This window comes from Podarcis muralis, chromosome 4, assembly GCF_964188315.1.
Source record: "Podarcis muralis chromosome 4, rPodMur119.hap1.1, whole genome shotgun sequence".
NCBI classification, from domain to species: domain Eukaryota; kingdom Metazoa; phylum Chordata; class Lepidosauria; order Squamata; family Lacertidae; genus Podarcis; species Podarcis muralis.
In genome coordinates this window covers 27,313,457-27,330,613 of record NC_135658.1, presented here as the reverse complement: position 1 = coordinate 27,330,613, position 17,157 = coordinate 27,313,457, and the positions used below count along the sequence as shown (strand labels likewise).

Here is a 17,157-nt window from a genome sequence, read left to right as displayed (position 1 = left end):
CTTTTACAACCATTTAATTTCTTGTCCTATCCAGCAAAATATCTTAGGCCATCTCTGACCAAGAGACGGATGACATAACAGAGTGCCAGACAAGTACTGAAGGCCATTCCAAACCTTGCAGAAGAAATGAATGAATGAAACAACAGCTGGCACTGGTGGTTACTGTTGTGCCTTGTGGCATTTTTCAGCAGCAGCAGAGTGCTGCATGCCAGTACTTTGCAGCAGTTTTGCAACATTTTGATTGTTAATACAGCCGCTGCCTTGAGGCAGTATAGCCATCACTACAATGTCATTCTTAGGGCTTGATAGTGGACTAAGTTTGAAGCATAAGCTTAAATGTGATAAATATTTGTTGTCTTGTATCCCAACTGTTGCAAGTTACTCCCCTGGATTTTACAGACCAGTTCTAACAAGTTAATATATCTTAGCTGACGTGGCTCAGTTTCTGTTATTCCTAAGAATGCAAACACGCCATATATTTAAAGCACGTTCTCCATGCCACAGAATCCTGGGAATTGTGGGTAACATCTCACAGAGCTACACTTCCCAGAATCCTAAACGACAACAGTTCCCAGGATTCTTTGGGAGGGGGAAATGTACTTTAAATATATGATGTGTACACAGCCCAAAACACAATAATTACTATTGAAAGGCTCTGGATCAGAAGCAGCCAGGTGTGATAGTCTCCCCCTTTTGCAGCTGTGCTCACACTTCCATCATTTGTTTGACTACTTAGGGTTTCATTTATATTGTGAATTGCTTTGAGCATAGGTCTGTGAAAGTGGTATAATTTGTTGCATATAAATTCAGGAGCTCTCCATGTCAGAACTTTAAACATAATGAAAAGTTTAATACTATGATTTTATCTGATGATGTCTCTCTAAGCAGCAACTGTGATTTGTTTTTGATGCAGGAAAGACCCTTGGGCGAGGTGCTTATGGGAAAGTAGTACAAGCAGCTGCTTTTGGAATTAAAAAATCACCCACGTACAAAGTAGTTGCTGTAAAAATGCTGAAAGGTACGTATGGTGTAGAACAATTCCGCTTTCACTTTGTAGTGTCCAGACTGTGTGGGCACCCATTTTCAGCTGTCCTGCATCTCCAGTAAAGCTGAAATCCTGTTGCCATTTGAGCCAGGGACCATAGTCCAATGGTAGAGAGCCATCTTTGCAGGCGGAAGCTCACAGGTTCAGTTCCTAGATCCTCCAGCCAGAGTGGAGCAAGGCTGCTGCCTAAAAGCCAAGAAAGATGCTGCCAGTTGGTCTTGACTGGCCTTCCTCAAACTGGTGCCCTCCACATTTTGGAATACAGCCCCCGTCAGCCCCAGCTAGCACAATCAGCGGTCAGGGGAAACGGGTTGTCGCTCAGAACACCTGCAGGATACCAGTTTGCGGAAGGTTCATGTAGGCAGCCCACAGCCCAAACAGTGCAGTTACAGGCTTCTGGACTTATAGTGCTGTTCCTGCCTAGGGTTCAGGTTTGCTGAAAGTGTCCTCACAACCAACAGAATGCAGCTGGTGATCAACAAGTAGTGACAGGAGCCGGGGCAAGAAATCTCCAGGTAAGAAGTGCCCTAAGTAATAAGTAAACCATTTTGCTTGGCCTTGCAGAAGGAGCCACCGCCAGCGAGTATAAAGCACTGATGACTGAGCTGAAGATCTTGACGCATATTGGTCAGCATCTGAATGTTGTGAATCTGCTGGGCGCTTGCACAAAAAATGGAGGTATGAACAACTATGACAAAAACATGGTGTTCTGGTTTGCTATTTTATTTATTTTTATTTAAAATATAGCTTTACTTTTTTTTGTATTTATCACAGGCTGGAAAGATGGTTCTTAATGCTAAGATCTGCTGGGCTTTGTCCTTGTTTTAACTTCAAGAGTTAAACCAGTTGATACAACTGTGTGAAAATACACTTTTGAGATGCAGGCCTGAATTAAATCACACACAGATAAAACTTTCCTAGAAATCAGTGTGAAACAAAGATGAGAGTAGGGACTTCAGGGGAAATATGGATTTCTTTCAAATGCATTCTGATTTAAGTAATTATGCTGTATTGCTGAAACAGGCAGTTGAACAATGACACAAAAGGCACAGAGGTTATAAATTGTCATTTCCCCCCACCAAAACGTTTATCATCTTGTTCACAGGGCCACTAATGGTTATAGTTGAATATTGCAAATACGGAAATTTATCAAGCTACCTTAAGAGCAAAAGGAATTTCTTTTCTTCCAACAAGGTAATGTCCCAAATGCCGTATTTTATTTCTTCAGTTCACCGTCCACTGAAATAATCACATTAATTTTATTTTGCTGCACAGTACAAATAGAAACAGGTGTGCAAATGCCCTTTGACCAGTGCAAATATGAGTTGCTTTAATGTACAGATATAGAAAAGTAACCAGGTTGTTGCAGCAATGCAGTAACTCAAGAATTTTACAAGGTTGTACCTTCCCCAGTGCAAGACTTCATTGCAGGGTTCAGCAGTGATGTATTTTGGATATGTAAGGAAGGATATGTAATCTCTGGGTCAGCCTAAGTGCAATTATATGCATCATGACCCTGGGACTTCCCATCCTTGCACAGGCGCAGTGCTGAAGCCATAGGACAAGACCATTAACTCAAAAATGTGGAGCAGGAATACAACTCCAGATGCACACCAGCCCTTTGCCCGTGGGCCAGATCTGGCCGCCAAAGCAATTCTATCCATCTGCTCCTGGCTCCACTAAATTTAAATCAAAGTGAAAAATGTGAGATAGATAGATAGGACTCTCCTTTCCCCCAAGCCCCCCCTACTTCACACTCCCCTTGAGTGTTTCTGCCTGGCTGGAATGTGTCCTTGAACTCTGATAGCGCCTTTGGTTTGCCTGGATGAGGGACAGCGAGGTGTGCGCAGAAAATAGCCTATTGCAAAGTATATTTCTAGCAGGAGAAACTGGCTACATGATGTGTGGTTCCACTCCCTTGCTTTAATCATTTTCTAAGGGACAGTGTTTTTCAGTGGTGGTGTCCCAGGACCTCACCAGCACATTTAAAAAGTAATTGAATGAAAAGACCTCAAAATCCATGGGAAAATCTAGCTGAAGTTAAGCACTTTTAGATTACAGTGGTACCTCGGGATGCGAACGGGATCTGTTCCGGAGCCCTGTTCGCATCCAGAAGCAAACGTAACTAGCGACGGCATGTCTGTGCACACGCGCGTCGCTTTTCGCCGCTTCTGCGCATGCGCGTGACGTCATTTTGAGCGTCTGCACGAGTGGCGAAACCTGGAAGTAACACACTCTGTTACTTCCGGGTTGCCACGGAGTGCAACTCGAACGCGCTCAACATGAACCATATTCAACCCGAGGTATGACTGTACATTTCTTTAACAGGAGGGATAAAAGCACATGCTTAACTTTCCTGCTGAAATCAGTTGGGCTCAAAAGTGCTTAACTTTGGCTGGAATATCTTCTGCTCCATCTTGTGCCAATTTCCCCCTCTCCCACCCCCCTCTTTTTGTCTAAAGGATGCCTCCATTCAAGGAGAGCTGGTGACAGAGGAGAAGGATGTGGAGCCCATTGGTGGTAAGAAGAAAAGGCTGGAGAGCGTCCCAAGCCGAGAGAGCTTAGCAAGCTCTGGATTTCAGGAAGATAAAAGTTTAAGTGATGTGGAAGAGGAAGAGGAGGGTATGTATTAATTCCTTCCTCTTTCTATGCAGCCTGTGGATATTTTTACCGCATGATCTGCATCTTTGACATTTTCTTTCCCCGTTTATCACCCTCATAAACATCCTTGGGAGATACTCGGATCCAAGAAAAGATGGTTTAAAATAAGCTTATTTACAACGTTACTCAATCGGACAGGAAGGTGTGTGACTGTTTCTATGGTCTCTTCCTTAACCTTGGGGAAGTGCTCAGCACCTCCCAATAATTGTTTTTTGTTCTCACTAGTAAACTAAGTTTCAGGCACTCCATTGTACTGCGGGCAGCACAGAGTCATGTTAACCTCATATGCGCTGAATTGATTTCAGATTCTGATGAATTTTACAAGTGGCCCCTCACCATGGAAGATCTAATTTCTTACAGTTTTCAGGTGGCCAGAGGCATGGAGTTCTTATCATCTCAAAAGGTTAGTTTACCTCCTGTGCATTTCCCCTCCGGGAGATTAATAATAATGGGGTAATGTTTTGCATGCATTATGCTTCCAACAGCCTACTGTATAATAGGCTGGGAATGTTATCCCCATATTGCCCACTAGTCTTTTTTCCTGGCAGAGGAGCTATGCCCTTAATAGCTGCATGACAGAAAGAAATTCAACAAGTGCAGCTTTTCTGTCACCTTTGTAAAATGCGTCTTTTAAATTGTTGCCTGTTTGTTAAGACAGAGTCCTTATTGGGGGTGTGGAGAGCCAGTGACCCTAAAGGCATATATACATTAGAAGCATATGTTCACCACTTATATATATATATATTAAATTAATTTTAACTGCTGGTTGTTAGTCACCTAGCATACCCTAGCCACCTGGCCTAAATGAATACATAGATTCCAAACCCCTTTCACAGCACTACCAAAGGTAGTTCTTATACCAGTTTAAGTTTGTGGTGTAACAACGCCTCTAAGAATCATGCTTCTATTTTGTTAAATACAAAATGTTTGTGTTACTCCCTGAAACTTTATTGAGAAAGAGGGGTTTTCCCTGCACCCTGGGAAACTCGCTGCACAAAGGAAGCCTAGGGCAAGGCTGCTGAAGTAACCAGCGGCTCCTCATCTTCCTTGCAACTAACTGCATCAGGGAAATTGCATCATGGTGAAGACAAACTGGTTTCTGTGATTCAATGGCAATTTTGTTCCCCAGAACTCCTAAAGGAAGGAAGGAAGGACAGTTTTCTTTTTGAGGCTCTCTCTATAAATAAATGCATGTTTATTCATGTCTTCATAGCGTACACAGCAGACTAGAAACAAAAGGCTTGTTCATCCATTGCAGTTATTCCTCTGCCTGGGGTTAGATCCAGGTGATCAGGAACCACATAAATAGCCACTAATAAACACGCAGGAATATGGTCATCTGCAGCCTCTGACAACATGCTTAAGTATACTTGTCACCACTAGCAGGGCCACTTACCACATCACCAAATAAAGAGAAATGTGCAAATGCCAGTTTATCAGTATAGATGGAAACTGCTGTTGGCATCCGCCTGCCTCGGGAGACAATGGAAGAGTGTGCCTTTGAGAGTGAAGTCAAACTATTGGAAGGTTGCAGTGCTTGCTGTGGTTGTAGAGGCCAATATGGGAGAGACATGTTTTGTTGCAGCTGGGGCAGATGAAGGCGTCCAGTTGCAAAGAATTACTATAATTTAAATAGGAGTGTAGTTCCTCTTGCCAGACAGGTGTGCACGCCCCTTCTTAGTTTGCTGTCCAAGCACTGGCTGCTTACAGTTCTTCATCTTTAAATGGGATGTGAACTGGGTAACCCTTCAGCTAGACAACTGTTTTCTGTAAAGGAGGGCACACGGCCACTCCTTTGGATTTCCATTGATGTCACTGCTAGGAGTAATGGTGTAGTCAGAGGCTACAGATGACCACCTTTCCACATGGTTAGGGTCACTGCGTGGGACATTTTCCAGTGACTGTTGCATGTCATCATCAGCATTTTATATGTATGCCGCCTTTCCATTGTAAAAATTGTGCTCAAGGCGGCTTACAACAAAAATATTTGCATAATCACAAACATAATAAAAATAGTCATAACTAACTAAAACACATCAAAAAGTACACGACCAAACTGAACCATTTTGACATAAATCATAAAAAGTTCTAAAAATAAAGATACAAACAATTCATATCATTAACAGCAACCCCACCACCACCAACAAAAAACCCTAAACAATACCCCAACCCAGCAGTCATAGTACTTCATCTCTAGAAACATGATTTAATGTTCACAGCATCTTCAAATCTCAGCTCTCCTTTTGAAAATAAATGTGTTTCTAGAAATACAAGTTTCTGGTTTGGGGAAAATTAAAGATTTGGTCCAGATTTCTGTTCTGTTCAGTTTGGCTCTCTGAAAACAGGCCTGGTTAAGGTGGACTCCACTACAAATTCTCATATGGTAGGAAAAATAGCTGCTTATCTAAATATATACAAAGTCCTAATTGATTTTGGATTTTATTTTGTATTTCCAAATGCATTGCCTACAAAGCCTAAAGCAGTCTGACTTATCCCTTGGTAGAACTCAACAGATTAAAGGAACACATGTTTAGATTCTGAAGTGTTTCTTTGGAAAGCACCTTTGCATTTCATTATGGTAGTTCTATGTAAACTTTAAGCAACTTCCAGAAGAAAATGTAAACTGAGCTATTAAAAACATGAGCATGTATATTAATGCTTTTTAAAAGGACGTGGAAAAGATTCAGCTTCGTGTTTTGGAATCATATCTGGATCAGCAATGAGATTGTTTAATGTTTTCTTGTAGTGCATCCATCGTGACTTAGCAGCCAGAAATGTCCTTTTGTCTGAAAACAATGTTGTGAAGATCTGTGATTTTGGCCTTGCAAGAGATATTTATAAGAATCCTGATTATGTGAGAAAAGGCGATGTAAGTCAGCATGCTTCTTATGTGCCCCATTGTTTATCATTTTGAACAGCTCACGGAGAAGTTTTCTAAATGTTTACATTCTCTGCACTCTAAAAGGCCCCTGAAAGTGATTGTACATTTTTTATGTGAAGATGAGCGGTCCAGATGAGTTGCATGCACTGTGACAGTTTGCATCCTCCACAACAATGCTCGGAAATGTCCGCCAGCTCTGTTTTTTGAATAGTTTACATGTTGATATTTGTTTCTTGGCTAACCTTGCTAGGCCCGCCAGTAAAAATGCTTAAACTTTATTTGCAAAAGAAATAGAAGTTTGCGTTTCTTCACTGGGGGTGCAGCGGGGCTTAATTTGAGCTATGGCTCATCATAATTTACCCCCAGAAACTTTTGGTTTAGCTCAAGAATTTGTTGGCACTGTTAGGACTCAGGCCTGCAATGTGTGAAATAACTTTTCTTCCCAAATAGCATGGGAAACATCCTTATTAGAAAAACTAACCAATAAACTGAAACTGACACGGGGACAAATAGAAGAAGATGCCTTCACCCCGGTTTGGTTCCCCTTTATCACATACACAGCCCAACAAGACAATGACAAGAATCCCCCGACAGCATACAAATCAATTTGGCTAACCTGCTTCAAAAATACACACTCATACCCTGCTCACACACAAAAACAATTCTCACTGCAGCCAACCAAAGACAACCAACCACACCCTAAGCCACCCTCCAACCTCTCTCACCACCAAGGAAATACAACAAGTGAATAGTAAGAGAACCCATACAAGTAACGCTGGCACAACCCCTCACACACACTAAGTAGAATAACAGAGGCATAACCATCCCACTCCACTCCTCTCTTCCCTCCTTTTCCTTTTCCTAATTGTTTAACCAGGCATGGCCAAACTTGGCCCTCCAGCTGTTTTGGGACTACAACTCCCATCATCCCTAGCTAACAGGATCAGTGGTCAGAGATGATGGGAATTGTAGTCCCAAAACAGCTGGAGGGCCACATTTGGCCATGCCTGGTTTAAACCAATTCATAAACCAAGAATTTATACATTGACCACTAATAATGAAACATATGTTGTAGATATTTTTCAACATTTATTATGCTATTTTTGTGGTATACAAATGACACGAGAAAAGTTGGTATATTTATTTGCATAACATTATTCTTGTTTATAAAACCCAATTAAAAAAAAAACAAAACTTTTCTTCCCCTTTGAAAAAAGATCTTAATGTTCTGGAAGAATATGTGAGCAGCATTAAGGAACTTTAGGCACATGCAAAGCACATTTCTTTAATACAGAGGAAACCACAGCATACCTACTTATCTGCATCCAGGGCTGTCTGTATTTGGCTTTTGTAGAAGTGCAGGAAAAAAGAACATAATTGGTACTAGGCACCCAACGAACTTCCTGAGACTCTCAGCTTTTGAAAACCAAGTTTCTAGTCTTATATTTGTGATGACTGGCTTGAAACTGGCCAGATCTCTAAAGTCAAAGTGGAGTACTGTATGTGCATCTCTGGATTTAATCTCATTTTTCTAGCACAACAACACTCTGGCCCTTCTGTGACCAGAAGGCAACTTCCACGTGCAGCCTAAAACAATAATTCTAGCTCTGTAAAACACTTACATTGCTATCTACAGCCAATTTCATTTTGCTTGAAAAGTAAGGCCCTTTGATTTTGTTACAGGCACGTCTCCCCCTCAAATGGATGGCACCAGAATCTATATTTGATAAAATCTATAGTACCAAAAGTGATGTTTGGTCATATGGAGTACTGTTGTGGGAAATATTTTCTCTAGGTAAGTTGTTCTTTAAAGAAAAAGTGAATTGATTCTATCCTACGATCTCTGAAAACAAAATCAATTGAATACAGTACCCAATTCATCGTTAACAGTGCAATCCTGTACATGCTACTCAGAAGTAATCTTCAACAAGTTCAGTGTGACTTACTCCTACCTAAGTGTGTTAAGGATTGCAGCTTAAATATTATATTTCAGAAATGGGCTTGCTATGATCTGCTTACATTTTAGTAGAAGTTAAACCAATGTGTTTTGAATATACAGTGGTACCTCAGGTTAAGTACTTAATTGGTTCCAGAAGTCCCTTCTTAACCTGAAGCACACTTTCCCATTGAAAGTAATGGAAAAGTGGATTGCTCTGTTCCAGACGATGAAAAACACCCCCTAAAACAGCAATTTAACATGAATTTTACTGTCTAACGAGACCATTGATCCATAAAATGAAGGCAATAATCAATGTACTGTACTATAAAATAAAAAAGACAGTATTGTAGATGAAAAAACTAACATTTATTTTTTTCTTACATGCACTGATGATAGTCATTGTTTGGATGGGGGGCTTTTATCCATTTCTGCAGTCACCCAATAAACCAGTAGCTGAACTGGGCTCCACACGACCCCCAAAACAATGACAGAAGGCAGAGTCCCCCAGAAGTCCCCCAAACGAAGGAGCAAAGCAGAGACGAAGGCACAGGGCAGACTCACATAAACAAATCCCAAAATCCTTTGCAGAATCCCAAAATCTTCCACTCCCCCCCCCCCCACAGGGTAGGTGGGCTTACCTGGCGAGGTGCCATCCATCTTGCTACAGCTGGGGGTGGGGCAAGGGTTGGTAAAGGGCTTTTCGGCCCAGGCTCATCTTTGTTTTCTTAACAGCTTCACTGCTCTTGGTCTTTGTTAGGGAAGTGTTCCTTACCTAACTTTGGGGCTGGGATGCGACCTGCTGGGCATCCTGAGGATGCCGGGGCCTGGCTCTGGGCAGTTGTGAAGGCCTCGGAAAGCTCTCGCAGCTGGAAGCCGATCACGGAGCCTCCGTAGGCCCCGCGGATGTTGGGGCCTGGCTCCGGGCAGCGGCGAGGCCTCTGAGAACTCGGAACACTCACTTCCAGGTTAAAAACATTCATAACCCGAAAAAAACATAACCCGAGGGCTCAGAACCAGAGGTACCACTGTAGAAAGCAAGAGCTCAAGACCTCAGAATATTTTCTTTACCTGAATGGCAGCAACTAGCAGGCAGTAAAGGGGCCCATCAAAAATTGTCCTACCTTCTTTCCCAGTCCCTACTTTTCTATACTGTGCAATCTAAAATCACCTGCTACATCCTTAACCCCATTTTACAGAACCCAGAAAGGCAAATACACAGTGGCTAGGAGGCCTTGGAATGGCAATGATGCAGTAAGCCCTTGTTATCCGTGTGGCTTCTAAGAGGCAACTTGCCTCCTCCCCTGCCACACTGCAGGCTGCTCTTTCAGCATGGAAGATTCTAAGGCTGGCTATGATGCAGTACTGGGGTATTGACTGGAAAAGGGGAGGAAAAAACCACTTTGTTCAATGCGTGGGTGGGCAGGAGGAGGTCCTTGTGCTTTTCAGGATCTAGTGACTTCACTGTTGTTCACATCAGAACCGTGGTACTGTATTAGTCTGTTAATCAGTATTTATTATGCTACACAAAATATGGCAATTATTTAGAAATAGCAAATAAACTATGAACCATGTGTCTCTACAATGACGAGAACAGAGTAGGACACATGAAAGGAGAGGTTTAAAAATTGTTGTCAGATAATCTATCTGGGTAATATTTCTTTAGATAGACCTTACCCATTCATGCACGTTTCTCTGCAGGCCATAATAGCAATAAAGTCTGTGAGATCTTTCCCAGTCTGCATCTGTACTGGAATTGTTTTTTTCAAAACGTTCTAAGATGTTTTTATTGTTTTATCACTTGTTGTTTTCCAACCAGGGCTCCTTTGGGAGGAAGGGTGAGATACAAATTTAATAATAAACAAACAAGCAACTTTCAGCAGTGGAACCACAATCAGCCCTTGGATCTCACCGTGCCAGGCCATTGCCATTCACATCTGCTTCCTCCTCATACTAATCCATGGGGCTCACAGGCAAACAAACACTGAAATTATCATCTTTGGGTGAGCATGCCATCTAGGATGGAAATGCTGAGCAAGACAATAATAATAATAATAATATTTTTTTAAAAAAATGCAGGATACAAAATCTGTCCTGCAAAGGAAGCAGCAATTTCATTCATCAAAGAAGAATGGTAGAAGAGACAGACACAACAGCAGAGGAAATTGGTCCATGTATGCAGTTCCTTAGACAAACAGTCTTTTGGTTGTTTAGTACTTGTTGCTGGGATTGCTCTTGCCTCATAATTAACTCTTACTACCCTGAGAAAGGATGAACAATTGAAAAGCTAAGCTAAAAGAGTATAGAAAACAGTATGCCCCTACGTTACATCAGAACTCATTGCCCATCACCCAAACAGAACAGAAGAGTGGTGGGAAACAAACTAGATCTCAAGCTTACTTTAGAGTAGGAAGGTGGCCGGCCTGTGGCCTCTTGATGTTGATGGGCTACCAGGTCCCATGCTGACTGGGGCTGATGGGAGTTGGAGTCCAAAACTTCTGGAAGGCCGCACAGGTTAGTAACTCGATTTAGAAAACACTCAGTCTCTAACAGGATGCAAATGTTGTAAAGGTTCGCATGTCAGAAGTGTTTGTGGTTTCCTTTGCTTTTCTCTCTGTTCCAATTTCAGAGTGTTTTTTTTTAAAAATTCTTCTCTTTTAGGTGCATCTCCTTATCCAGGTGTTCAGATAGATGAAGACTTTTTCAACAAGTTAAAAGAAGGCATAAGAATGAAAGCCCCGGATTTTGCAACCCCAGAGATGTACGAGTGCTTTGGACAGTATCATTTTTGGCATGCATTACTTTGGGACAAACCAAACAGTGCACACATGTAACAAAATGCCACCAACCTTCATTAGGATAAAAGTGCTTTGGGAATTTAGAACAATATAATAGGATTTGGGGAAGAGGTGGATAAACCTTCCCAGCCTGTTACTTCTATGCTTGATATCACCCTTTCCCCCGTTGCTTTTTGTGCCATAGGGTTTCAAATGTCTTCATACCCTCACAAATACTCGTTTTGGGTGGCTAATCTGTGGCCATCCAGATGTTGAATTCCACCTCCATCATCTCCAGCCAGCATGACCAATGGTCAGGGATGATGGGAGTTGTAGTCCAACAATATCTAGAGAGCCACTGCTTAACCACCCCTGCTGTAGGCAGATAGTTAACCTAGTTTTAAGGGGGAGAAACTGGAACAGAGAAATTATGGGTGGTGAAAAGGTTAAGCACCACATTCTCTACTCTTAAGTCACCCCTTCCTGAATCATTTTTTTCTGCTTTCCTTAAAAACATAATTCGGCTAAGCCATAATTAGGAGTGCTAAGCTGTGGTCTTCCGTATGTTTTGGACTTCAGCTCCCCTAAGCTCCAGACAGGATGGAGGGCCACACACACACAATTTAGGATGTATACTAGTTCCTATGCACGTCTCACAATCAGAATGATTTTGTGTAATTCCTATGGAGACACATTCACGGAGAACATGATATCAGAAAGGGACATCAAAACGTTTTTGGGGTGGTGATCCTGTAAGTCAGGTCTGGGAAATTGGATTCAGCCAGAGGGCCAGGTCCAGAAGTGGCCAGCCCCACACAGACTACTTTGACAGGTGAGGCCACACAGCCTCTCATTCACCTGATTGTGGCTTCAATCTGCAGTTGCATTCCCAATTCTTCCTTCGCAACTGGATTGAATTCAAGCCATGGCTGCAAAGGATGGTTTGTTCCTTTGCATCATCAGCTTGAATTCAAGCAGTGGCTTTAAAGGAAGAATTGGGAGTGTACTCAGAATGCACTGCCCTTCTTCTTTTGCAGGCAAAATTCTGTGCTTTTTTCATTTCTCTGTTCAGAGCAAAAGAAAAAAGTGACAAATTCGAGAAGTGCTACATTTTGCCTTCCTCTGCAGCAGCTGCCTCTTGAACTTTCCCATGCTTGATGTCATATATGACATCAGGCTAAGAAAGATGGGTGTGGTGCCTCCAAAACAACTTGCTGGGCTGATCTTGAAGCCCATGGACTGCAGTGTTTCCCAACCTTGGGCCTCCAGCTGTTTTTGAACTACAATTCCCATCATCCCTGACCACTGGTCTTGCTAGCTAGGGATGATGGGAGTTGTAGTCCAAAAACAGCTGGAGGCCCAAGGTTGGGAAACACTGGACTAGAGGTTCCCAACCGCTGATGAAACCAGACTCCTGTATGCAGGATATTCCCAGAAAAATCCAAATGTATGGCAATGCAATATGATGACACCAAAAGAGCCTGTTAGGATCAGTGGTATTAGGAATCCCAGTGAATACAGGCTCCAGATTAATTTAAATCCAGGTGCATTTGCAGGAGCCCTTGGAAGAACCACAACTCTAATAATCCTCCTTGCCTGCCATGCTGTTAGAGGATGGGGGGAAAGACCTGCCATGTTTTCCTACTGTTGCTGCTCCCTACTGGTAGGACAGGGGAATACGTGTGTGTGGTAGGGAAAATGGGAGCGACCTTTGGGTATGGGGAAGGCAGCAGGGACAGGTGAGGCAAATGACAGAAACATACCTGTGTGAAGTTGGGTGGAGCTGGGATGTCTTCTCCTGCTGGGGTTTCCATCTATGTAGGAGAAGACATTTGGGGCTTGTAAAACTCACCTCTTCTTTTGCAAGGGATTTTTACAGGCCTCCCAAGTTAGGTTTCTAGTCTGAGCTTGAAGAACTTCCCCAGCATCTCACATGTGTAGCACATGCATGACTGCTACCTCCTAAAGTATGCCCCCCCCCTCTTATTTCTTTTTCTGCATTTTTGTACACACACTCCGGGTCAGATGTAACTTCATAAATGTCATAACTGCAACAACAATAGCCCTCAATTCTGAGGCCAAAAGTTGCATGAGGGTTAAAATTCCTGTCTGAAGCCACTGAACCTCCTTTGTTATACAAACAAATCCCTAATCCCTGCATCTGAGAATCTACCAGACATTGCCCACACACTAGCAATCCTATCTTAAGTGGCATGGGGAGGTTGGTAAATAAAAGCAAGGATTCTCAAGAGATACCACATGAGATGTGTGATATCCCGTTCCCCCTTTGATGCTCCAGCATCACTCTGTTCAGCCACCACATTTACTAATAGTCCTATGATGGCAAAACTACAGAATGAAACTTTCTGGTTTGGCTATTGTGAGGCCTGTGTGCTTTTTGGGGTGGGTGTGTGGATAACAACTGAGAGAGGAATCAGTGAAGAGCAGCAGAGGTTATCAGAGATTGGGGGCAGAGATCTGTGATGCAGGCTGCTGAGGGCTCATGATGTTTGGCTTATGCCAGAGAAGGTCGATGCAGCAGCTTGATAACCTTTCAAACACATGAAAGGCTGATGTGAGCAATGGCGTAACTGGCGCTTGGAGGGCAAGAGATAATGGGCTTACACTGCAGTAGAGAAGCTTTAAGATTTCAATGCAACAGAGATTTTTCTAGCCCTGAGATTAGTCTGGCAAGCGAGCAACCAAGCTATGGAGCCTTGTGAGGAGTTTAAGTATTTGTTCATCGTTCACATGTGGAAAGAGGAAGAATGAAAAAGCAGGAGTTTCATCATAACTGTACCGACTTCTTCCTCACTTTCCTCAGAACCTAAATCCTATGAAAAATAATTAAAACTGCAACAGTTAACTCTGTAGCTTAACTCTGTAGAAATGCCTGAAATACTACAAGAGGTTTGATGTGTTCTCTACTGCACGGCACTGATGGTTCTTCACAGTGGCGTAGCGTGGGTTGTCAGCACCCGGGGCAAGGCAAGTAATTTGCGCCCCCTAACCCGTGGATTTGCGCCCCCTAACCCGTGGATTTGCGCCCCCTAACCCGTGGATTTGCCCAGATGTTGCGCCCAGTGCGGCCGGCCCCCCCCTGCACCCCCCACGCTACGCCACTAGTTCTTCAAGGCACACAAATGCTCTGAACTCTGGGGGTATCGGTAGCACTTTCACCATTTCTGTATTTTGTTTGAAGCGCATAAAATCAGAGAGAGATTAAGTTAGAAAGTAGGAGAGAAAAGAGAGGTGGGGAGGTGGGCGTGTATAGAAAATAATTTAAAAATGGATCCCATGTTGCAGGTTTGGGTTAAGGGTGGCTCGCAGATCTGAAGTCCGCTGTTCAAGTGTGAGTCATAGAAGTAGTGCTCATGATACCCTGTCTTTTGCTTTTGGCAGATATCAGATCATGCTGGATTGTTGGCAAGGGGATCCAAAGGAAAGGCCAAGATTCTCAGAGCTAGTGGAGAGATTGGGAGATCTACTTCAAGCAAACGTAAAGCAGGCAAGCAGCAAAATGCAGTGTACACCATGTTTATGGCGTTTCAGGGAGGTCATGGTTGTTTGACAGTGGAATGGACTCCCTAGGGAGCTTGTGGACTCCAATGCTTGGCATTGTTTTCACCCTATTCCTGATTGATAATTTTTATACTTCTGTTTATGTAGGATGGCAAAGACTATATCCCTCTGAATACTATATTATCAGTGGATCCTGAATTTGACCATTCCTCTCCAACTTCCCCTCATCCTCATGAGAGAGGAAATCATTCAGTACCAGCCTTGAATTACACAAGCATCGAAAACACTGGGTATGATGGAATACCAAGATATTTTACGTATATAGCAAAGTAATGACTAGCAGCATGGATTTCGTGCATGCCCGCTAAAGTTTCCCCAACCATCCAGAACAGATTTAGGGGATGTGAGTGGAAAGACGGGGCAAAGTCCTGTTGCACAACTGGGTCTCATTCTGCTCATGCAACAACTTAGTTAAATCCCGCCCATAGAGTGTGTTTCTCACCCTTGTTCAGATGTTCACAGGTAGGAAGAATATAAAACAGAGCAGCTCAATGTACATACAGTGGTACCTCGGGTTACATACGCTTCAGGTTACATATGCTTCAGGTTACATATGCTTCAGGTTACAGACTCCGCTAACCCAGAAATAGTGTTTCAGGTTAAAAACTTTGCTTCAGGATGAGAACAGAAATCGTGTTCCAGCGGCGCGGCAGCAGCAGGAGGCCCCATTAGCTAAAGTGGTGCTTCAGGTTAAGAACAGTTTCAGGTTAAGTATGGACCTCCGGAACGAATTAAGTACTTAACCCGAGGTACCGCTGTATAGGGTATGTTTTGAGATCATCTAACAAGCTTTTTCTTCTGCTTGCTTTTCAAGGAGATATGTTAATGCCTTCAGAATGAAAGTCAAGACCTTTGAGGAACTTTCAGCCAAAAACAAACTTGGATGTGATGTAAGTCACGATCTACCTACTAAAATGTGTGGTGTGTGCCATTTTAGATTCAGCCTTGTGTTGCTGAGCTAAAGAGGAATACAACAGATCCTTTGTGGTCATCTTCCTCCAGGATGGGCTGGTGTTGTGGGAAGAGTGACTCATTTTGCTGTGCAAGTTGGTATTGTCCTGCTGATGTACACGGCGAGAGTAACATGTTTAAAAGTAGCATTGATTATTTATTTTTCAGACTGTTAATTAGCCAAATGATAAATAATGTGCTGGGTGTGATATACCTGTGTGGAGAGAGTGTTTGTATGTTGCAGGGACCTCTAGGAGGGATGCAGTGCACACTCCCCACCATGGCTGGCCTTTTCTCCGTTCGTCATAGTAGAGTGTGACAGTGGAACTAGTCTAATTATTCATTCATTTCTATCCAATCCTTTCACCTGAACCTCAGGGCAGTTGATGGGCAAGCTCCCCAAATCACAAACTGACTTGGGAAAAAGTTGGGAATATATCACTTTAAAAAAATTTACTTAGCTATTCTGACTTTTTGAAATCACTCACTCACCTACCTCCCCAAACCTCTTTCAATAGGAGCAGCAGATTAAAGGAGGTAGGACTATGGAGCTTGCAGTAGCCCTTGGAAAAACTATAACTCCCAGGAGCTATGGTGGCCTTCTCTACTGCTGTATTAGTAGTGAACAAATTTTTTAATTGTAGCTGGTGTACTACCCCATCTGCTCCCATCACAACATGGAGTGAGCGCCTCCTGATGTCATTTTTATTGTGCGTACACAGTGATTTGTGCTCATGGTGGTGTTAAATAAATGAATGTTTATTATCACGGCCAAACAGCCAACATACTAAAACCAGAATTTCTGCATAGTTCTTTACAAAAGCGATATACACGATCAGTGCTCTTTGTGCCTACAAAAGGTTTAGGTTTGGACATATCGCTTCATTCCCAACCAGTGCCATTTCCCATAGCTTCCTGCTGAAATCCTGTAACTTTTTGTCCCACAAAGGTTCTGGGTTGTTTCCCCACCCTATTGCCCAATTTAGTTGTGCAAGAGTGCCCCCTCCAGATGGCAATAATGCAACAACGTGGCAAAAGCAGCACATAATAACCAGTGCAGCGGAGGGGGCAGTGTAGTGTAAATCCACCACTAATGCGCTATTATTGTGTCAATGGCAGGACCCTTCCAAACTGGTGCTTTTTTGCAAGTATATTCTGCAACACCAAAAGGGGACATGTACACACACACCCAGAATGTTTGTGGGATGAAAAACTTTATCAGTGATTGGGGAAAATTTGTAGATTGTTTGAAATGTCACTGTATGCACATATGTTCATTAGGAGGATTAATTTAAACCAAACAGTTCAAAGAAAATTTGAAGGA

General features: G+C 42.8%; 1 protein-coding gene across 1 annotated transcript in view; it reads left to right on the top strand.

Annotated features, from left to right (window-relative positions):
- FLT1 (fms related receptor tyrosine kinase 1) overlaps positions 1 to 17,157 on the top strand; it is a 110,353-nt gene that overhangs the window by 89,437 nt on the left and 3,759 nt on the right. Inside the window, exons 18-28 of the mRNA XM_028726398.2 lie at positions 914 to 1,018; positions 1,610 to 1,723; positions 2,151 to 2,239; positions 3,508 to 3,667; positions 4,012 to 4,109; positions 6,453 to 6,575; positions 8,271 to 8,382; positions 11,185 to 11,284; positions 14,703 to 14,808; positions 14,970 to 15,112; positions 15,697 to 15,772. Coding sequence (XP_028582231.2) covers positions 914 to 1,018; positions 1,610 to 1,723; positions 2,151 to 2,239; positions 3,508 to 3,667; positions 4,012 to 4,109; positions 6,453 to 6,575; positions 8,271 to 8,382; positions 11,185 to 11,284; positions 14,703 to 14,808; positions 14,970 to 15,112; positions 15,697 to 15,772 — 1,226 coding nt within the window. The remainder of the gene's footprint in view (positions 1 to 913; positions 1,019 to 1,609; positions 1,724 to 2,150; positions 2,240 to 3,507; positions 3,668 to 4,011; positions 4,110 to 6,452; positions 6,576 to 8,270; positions 8,383 to 11,184; positions 11,285 to 14,702; positions 14,809 to 14,969; positions 15,113 to 15,696; positions 15,773 to 17,157) is intronic.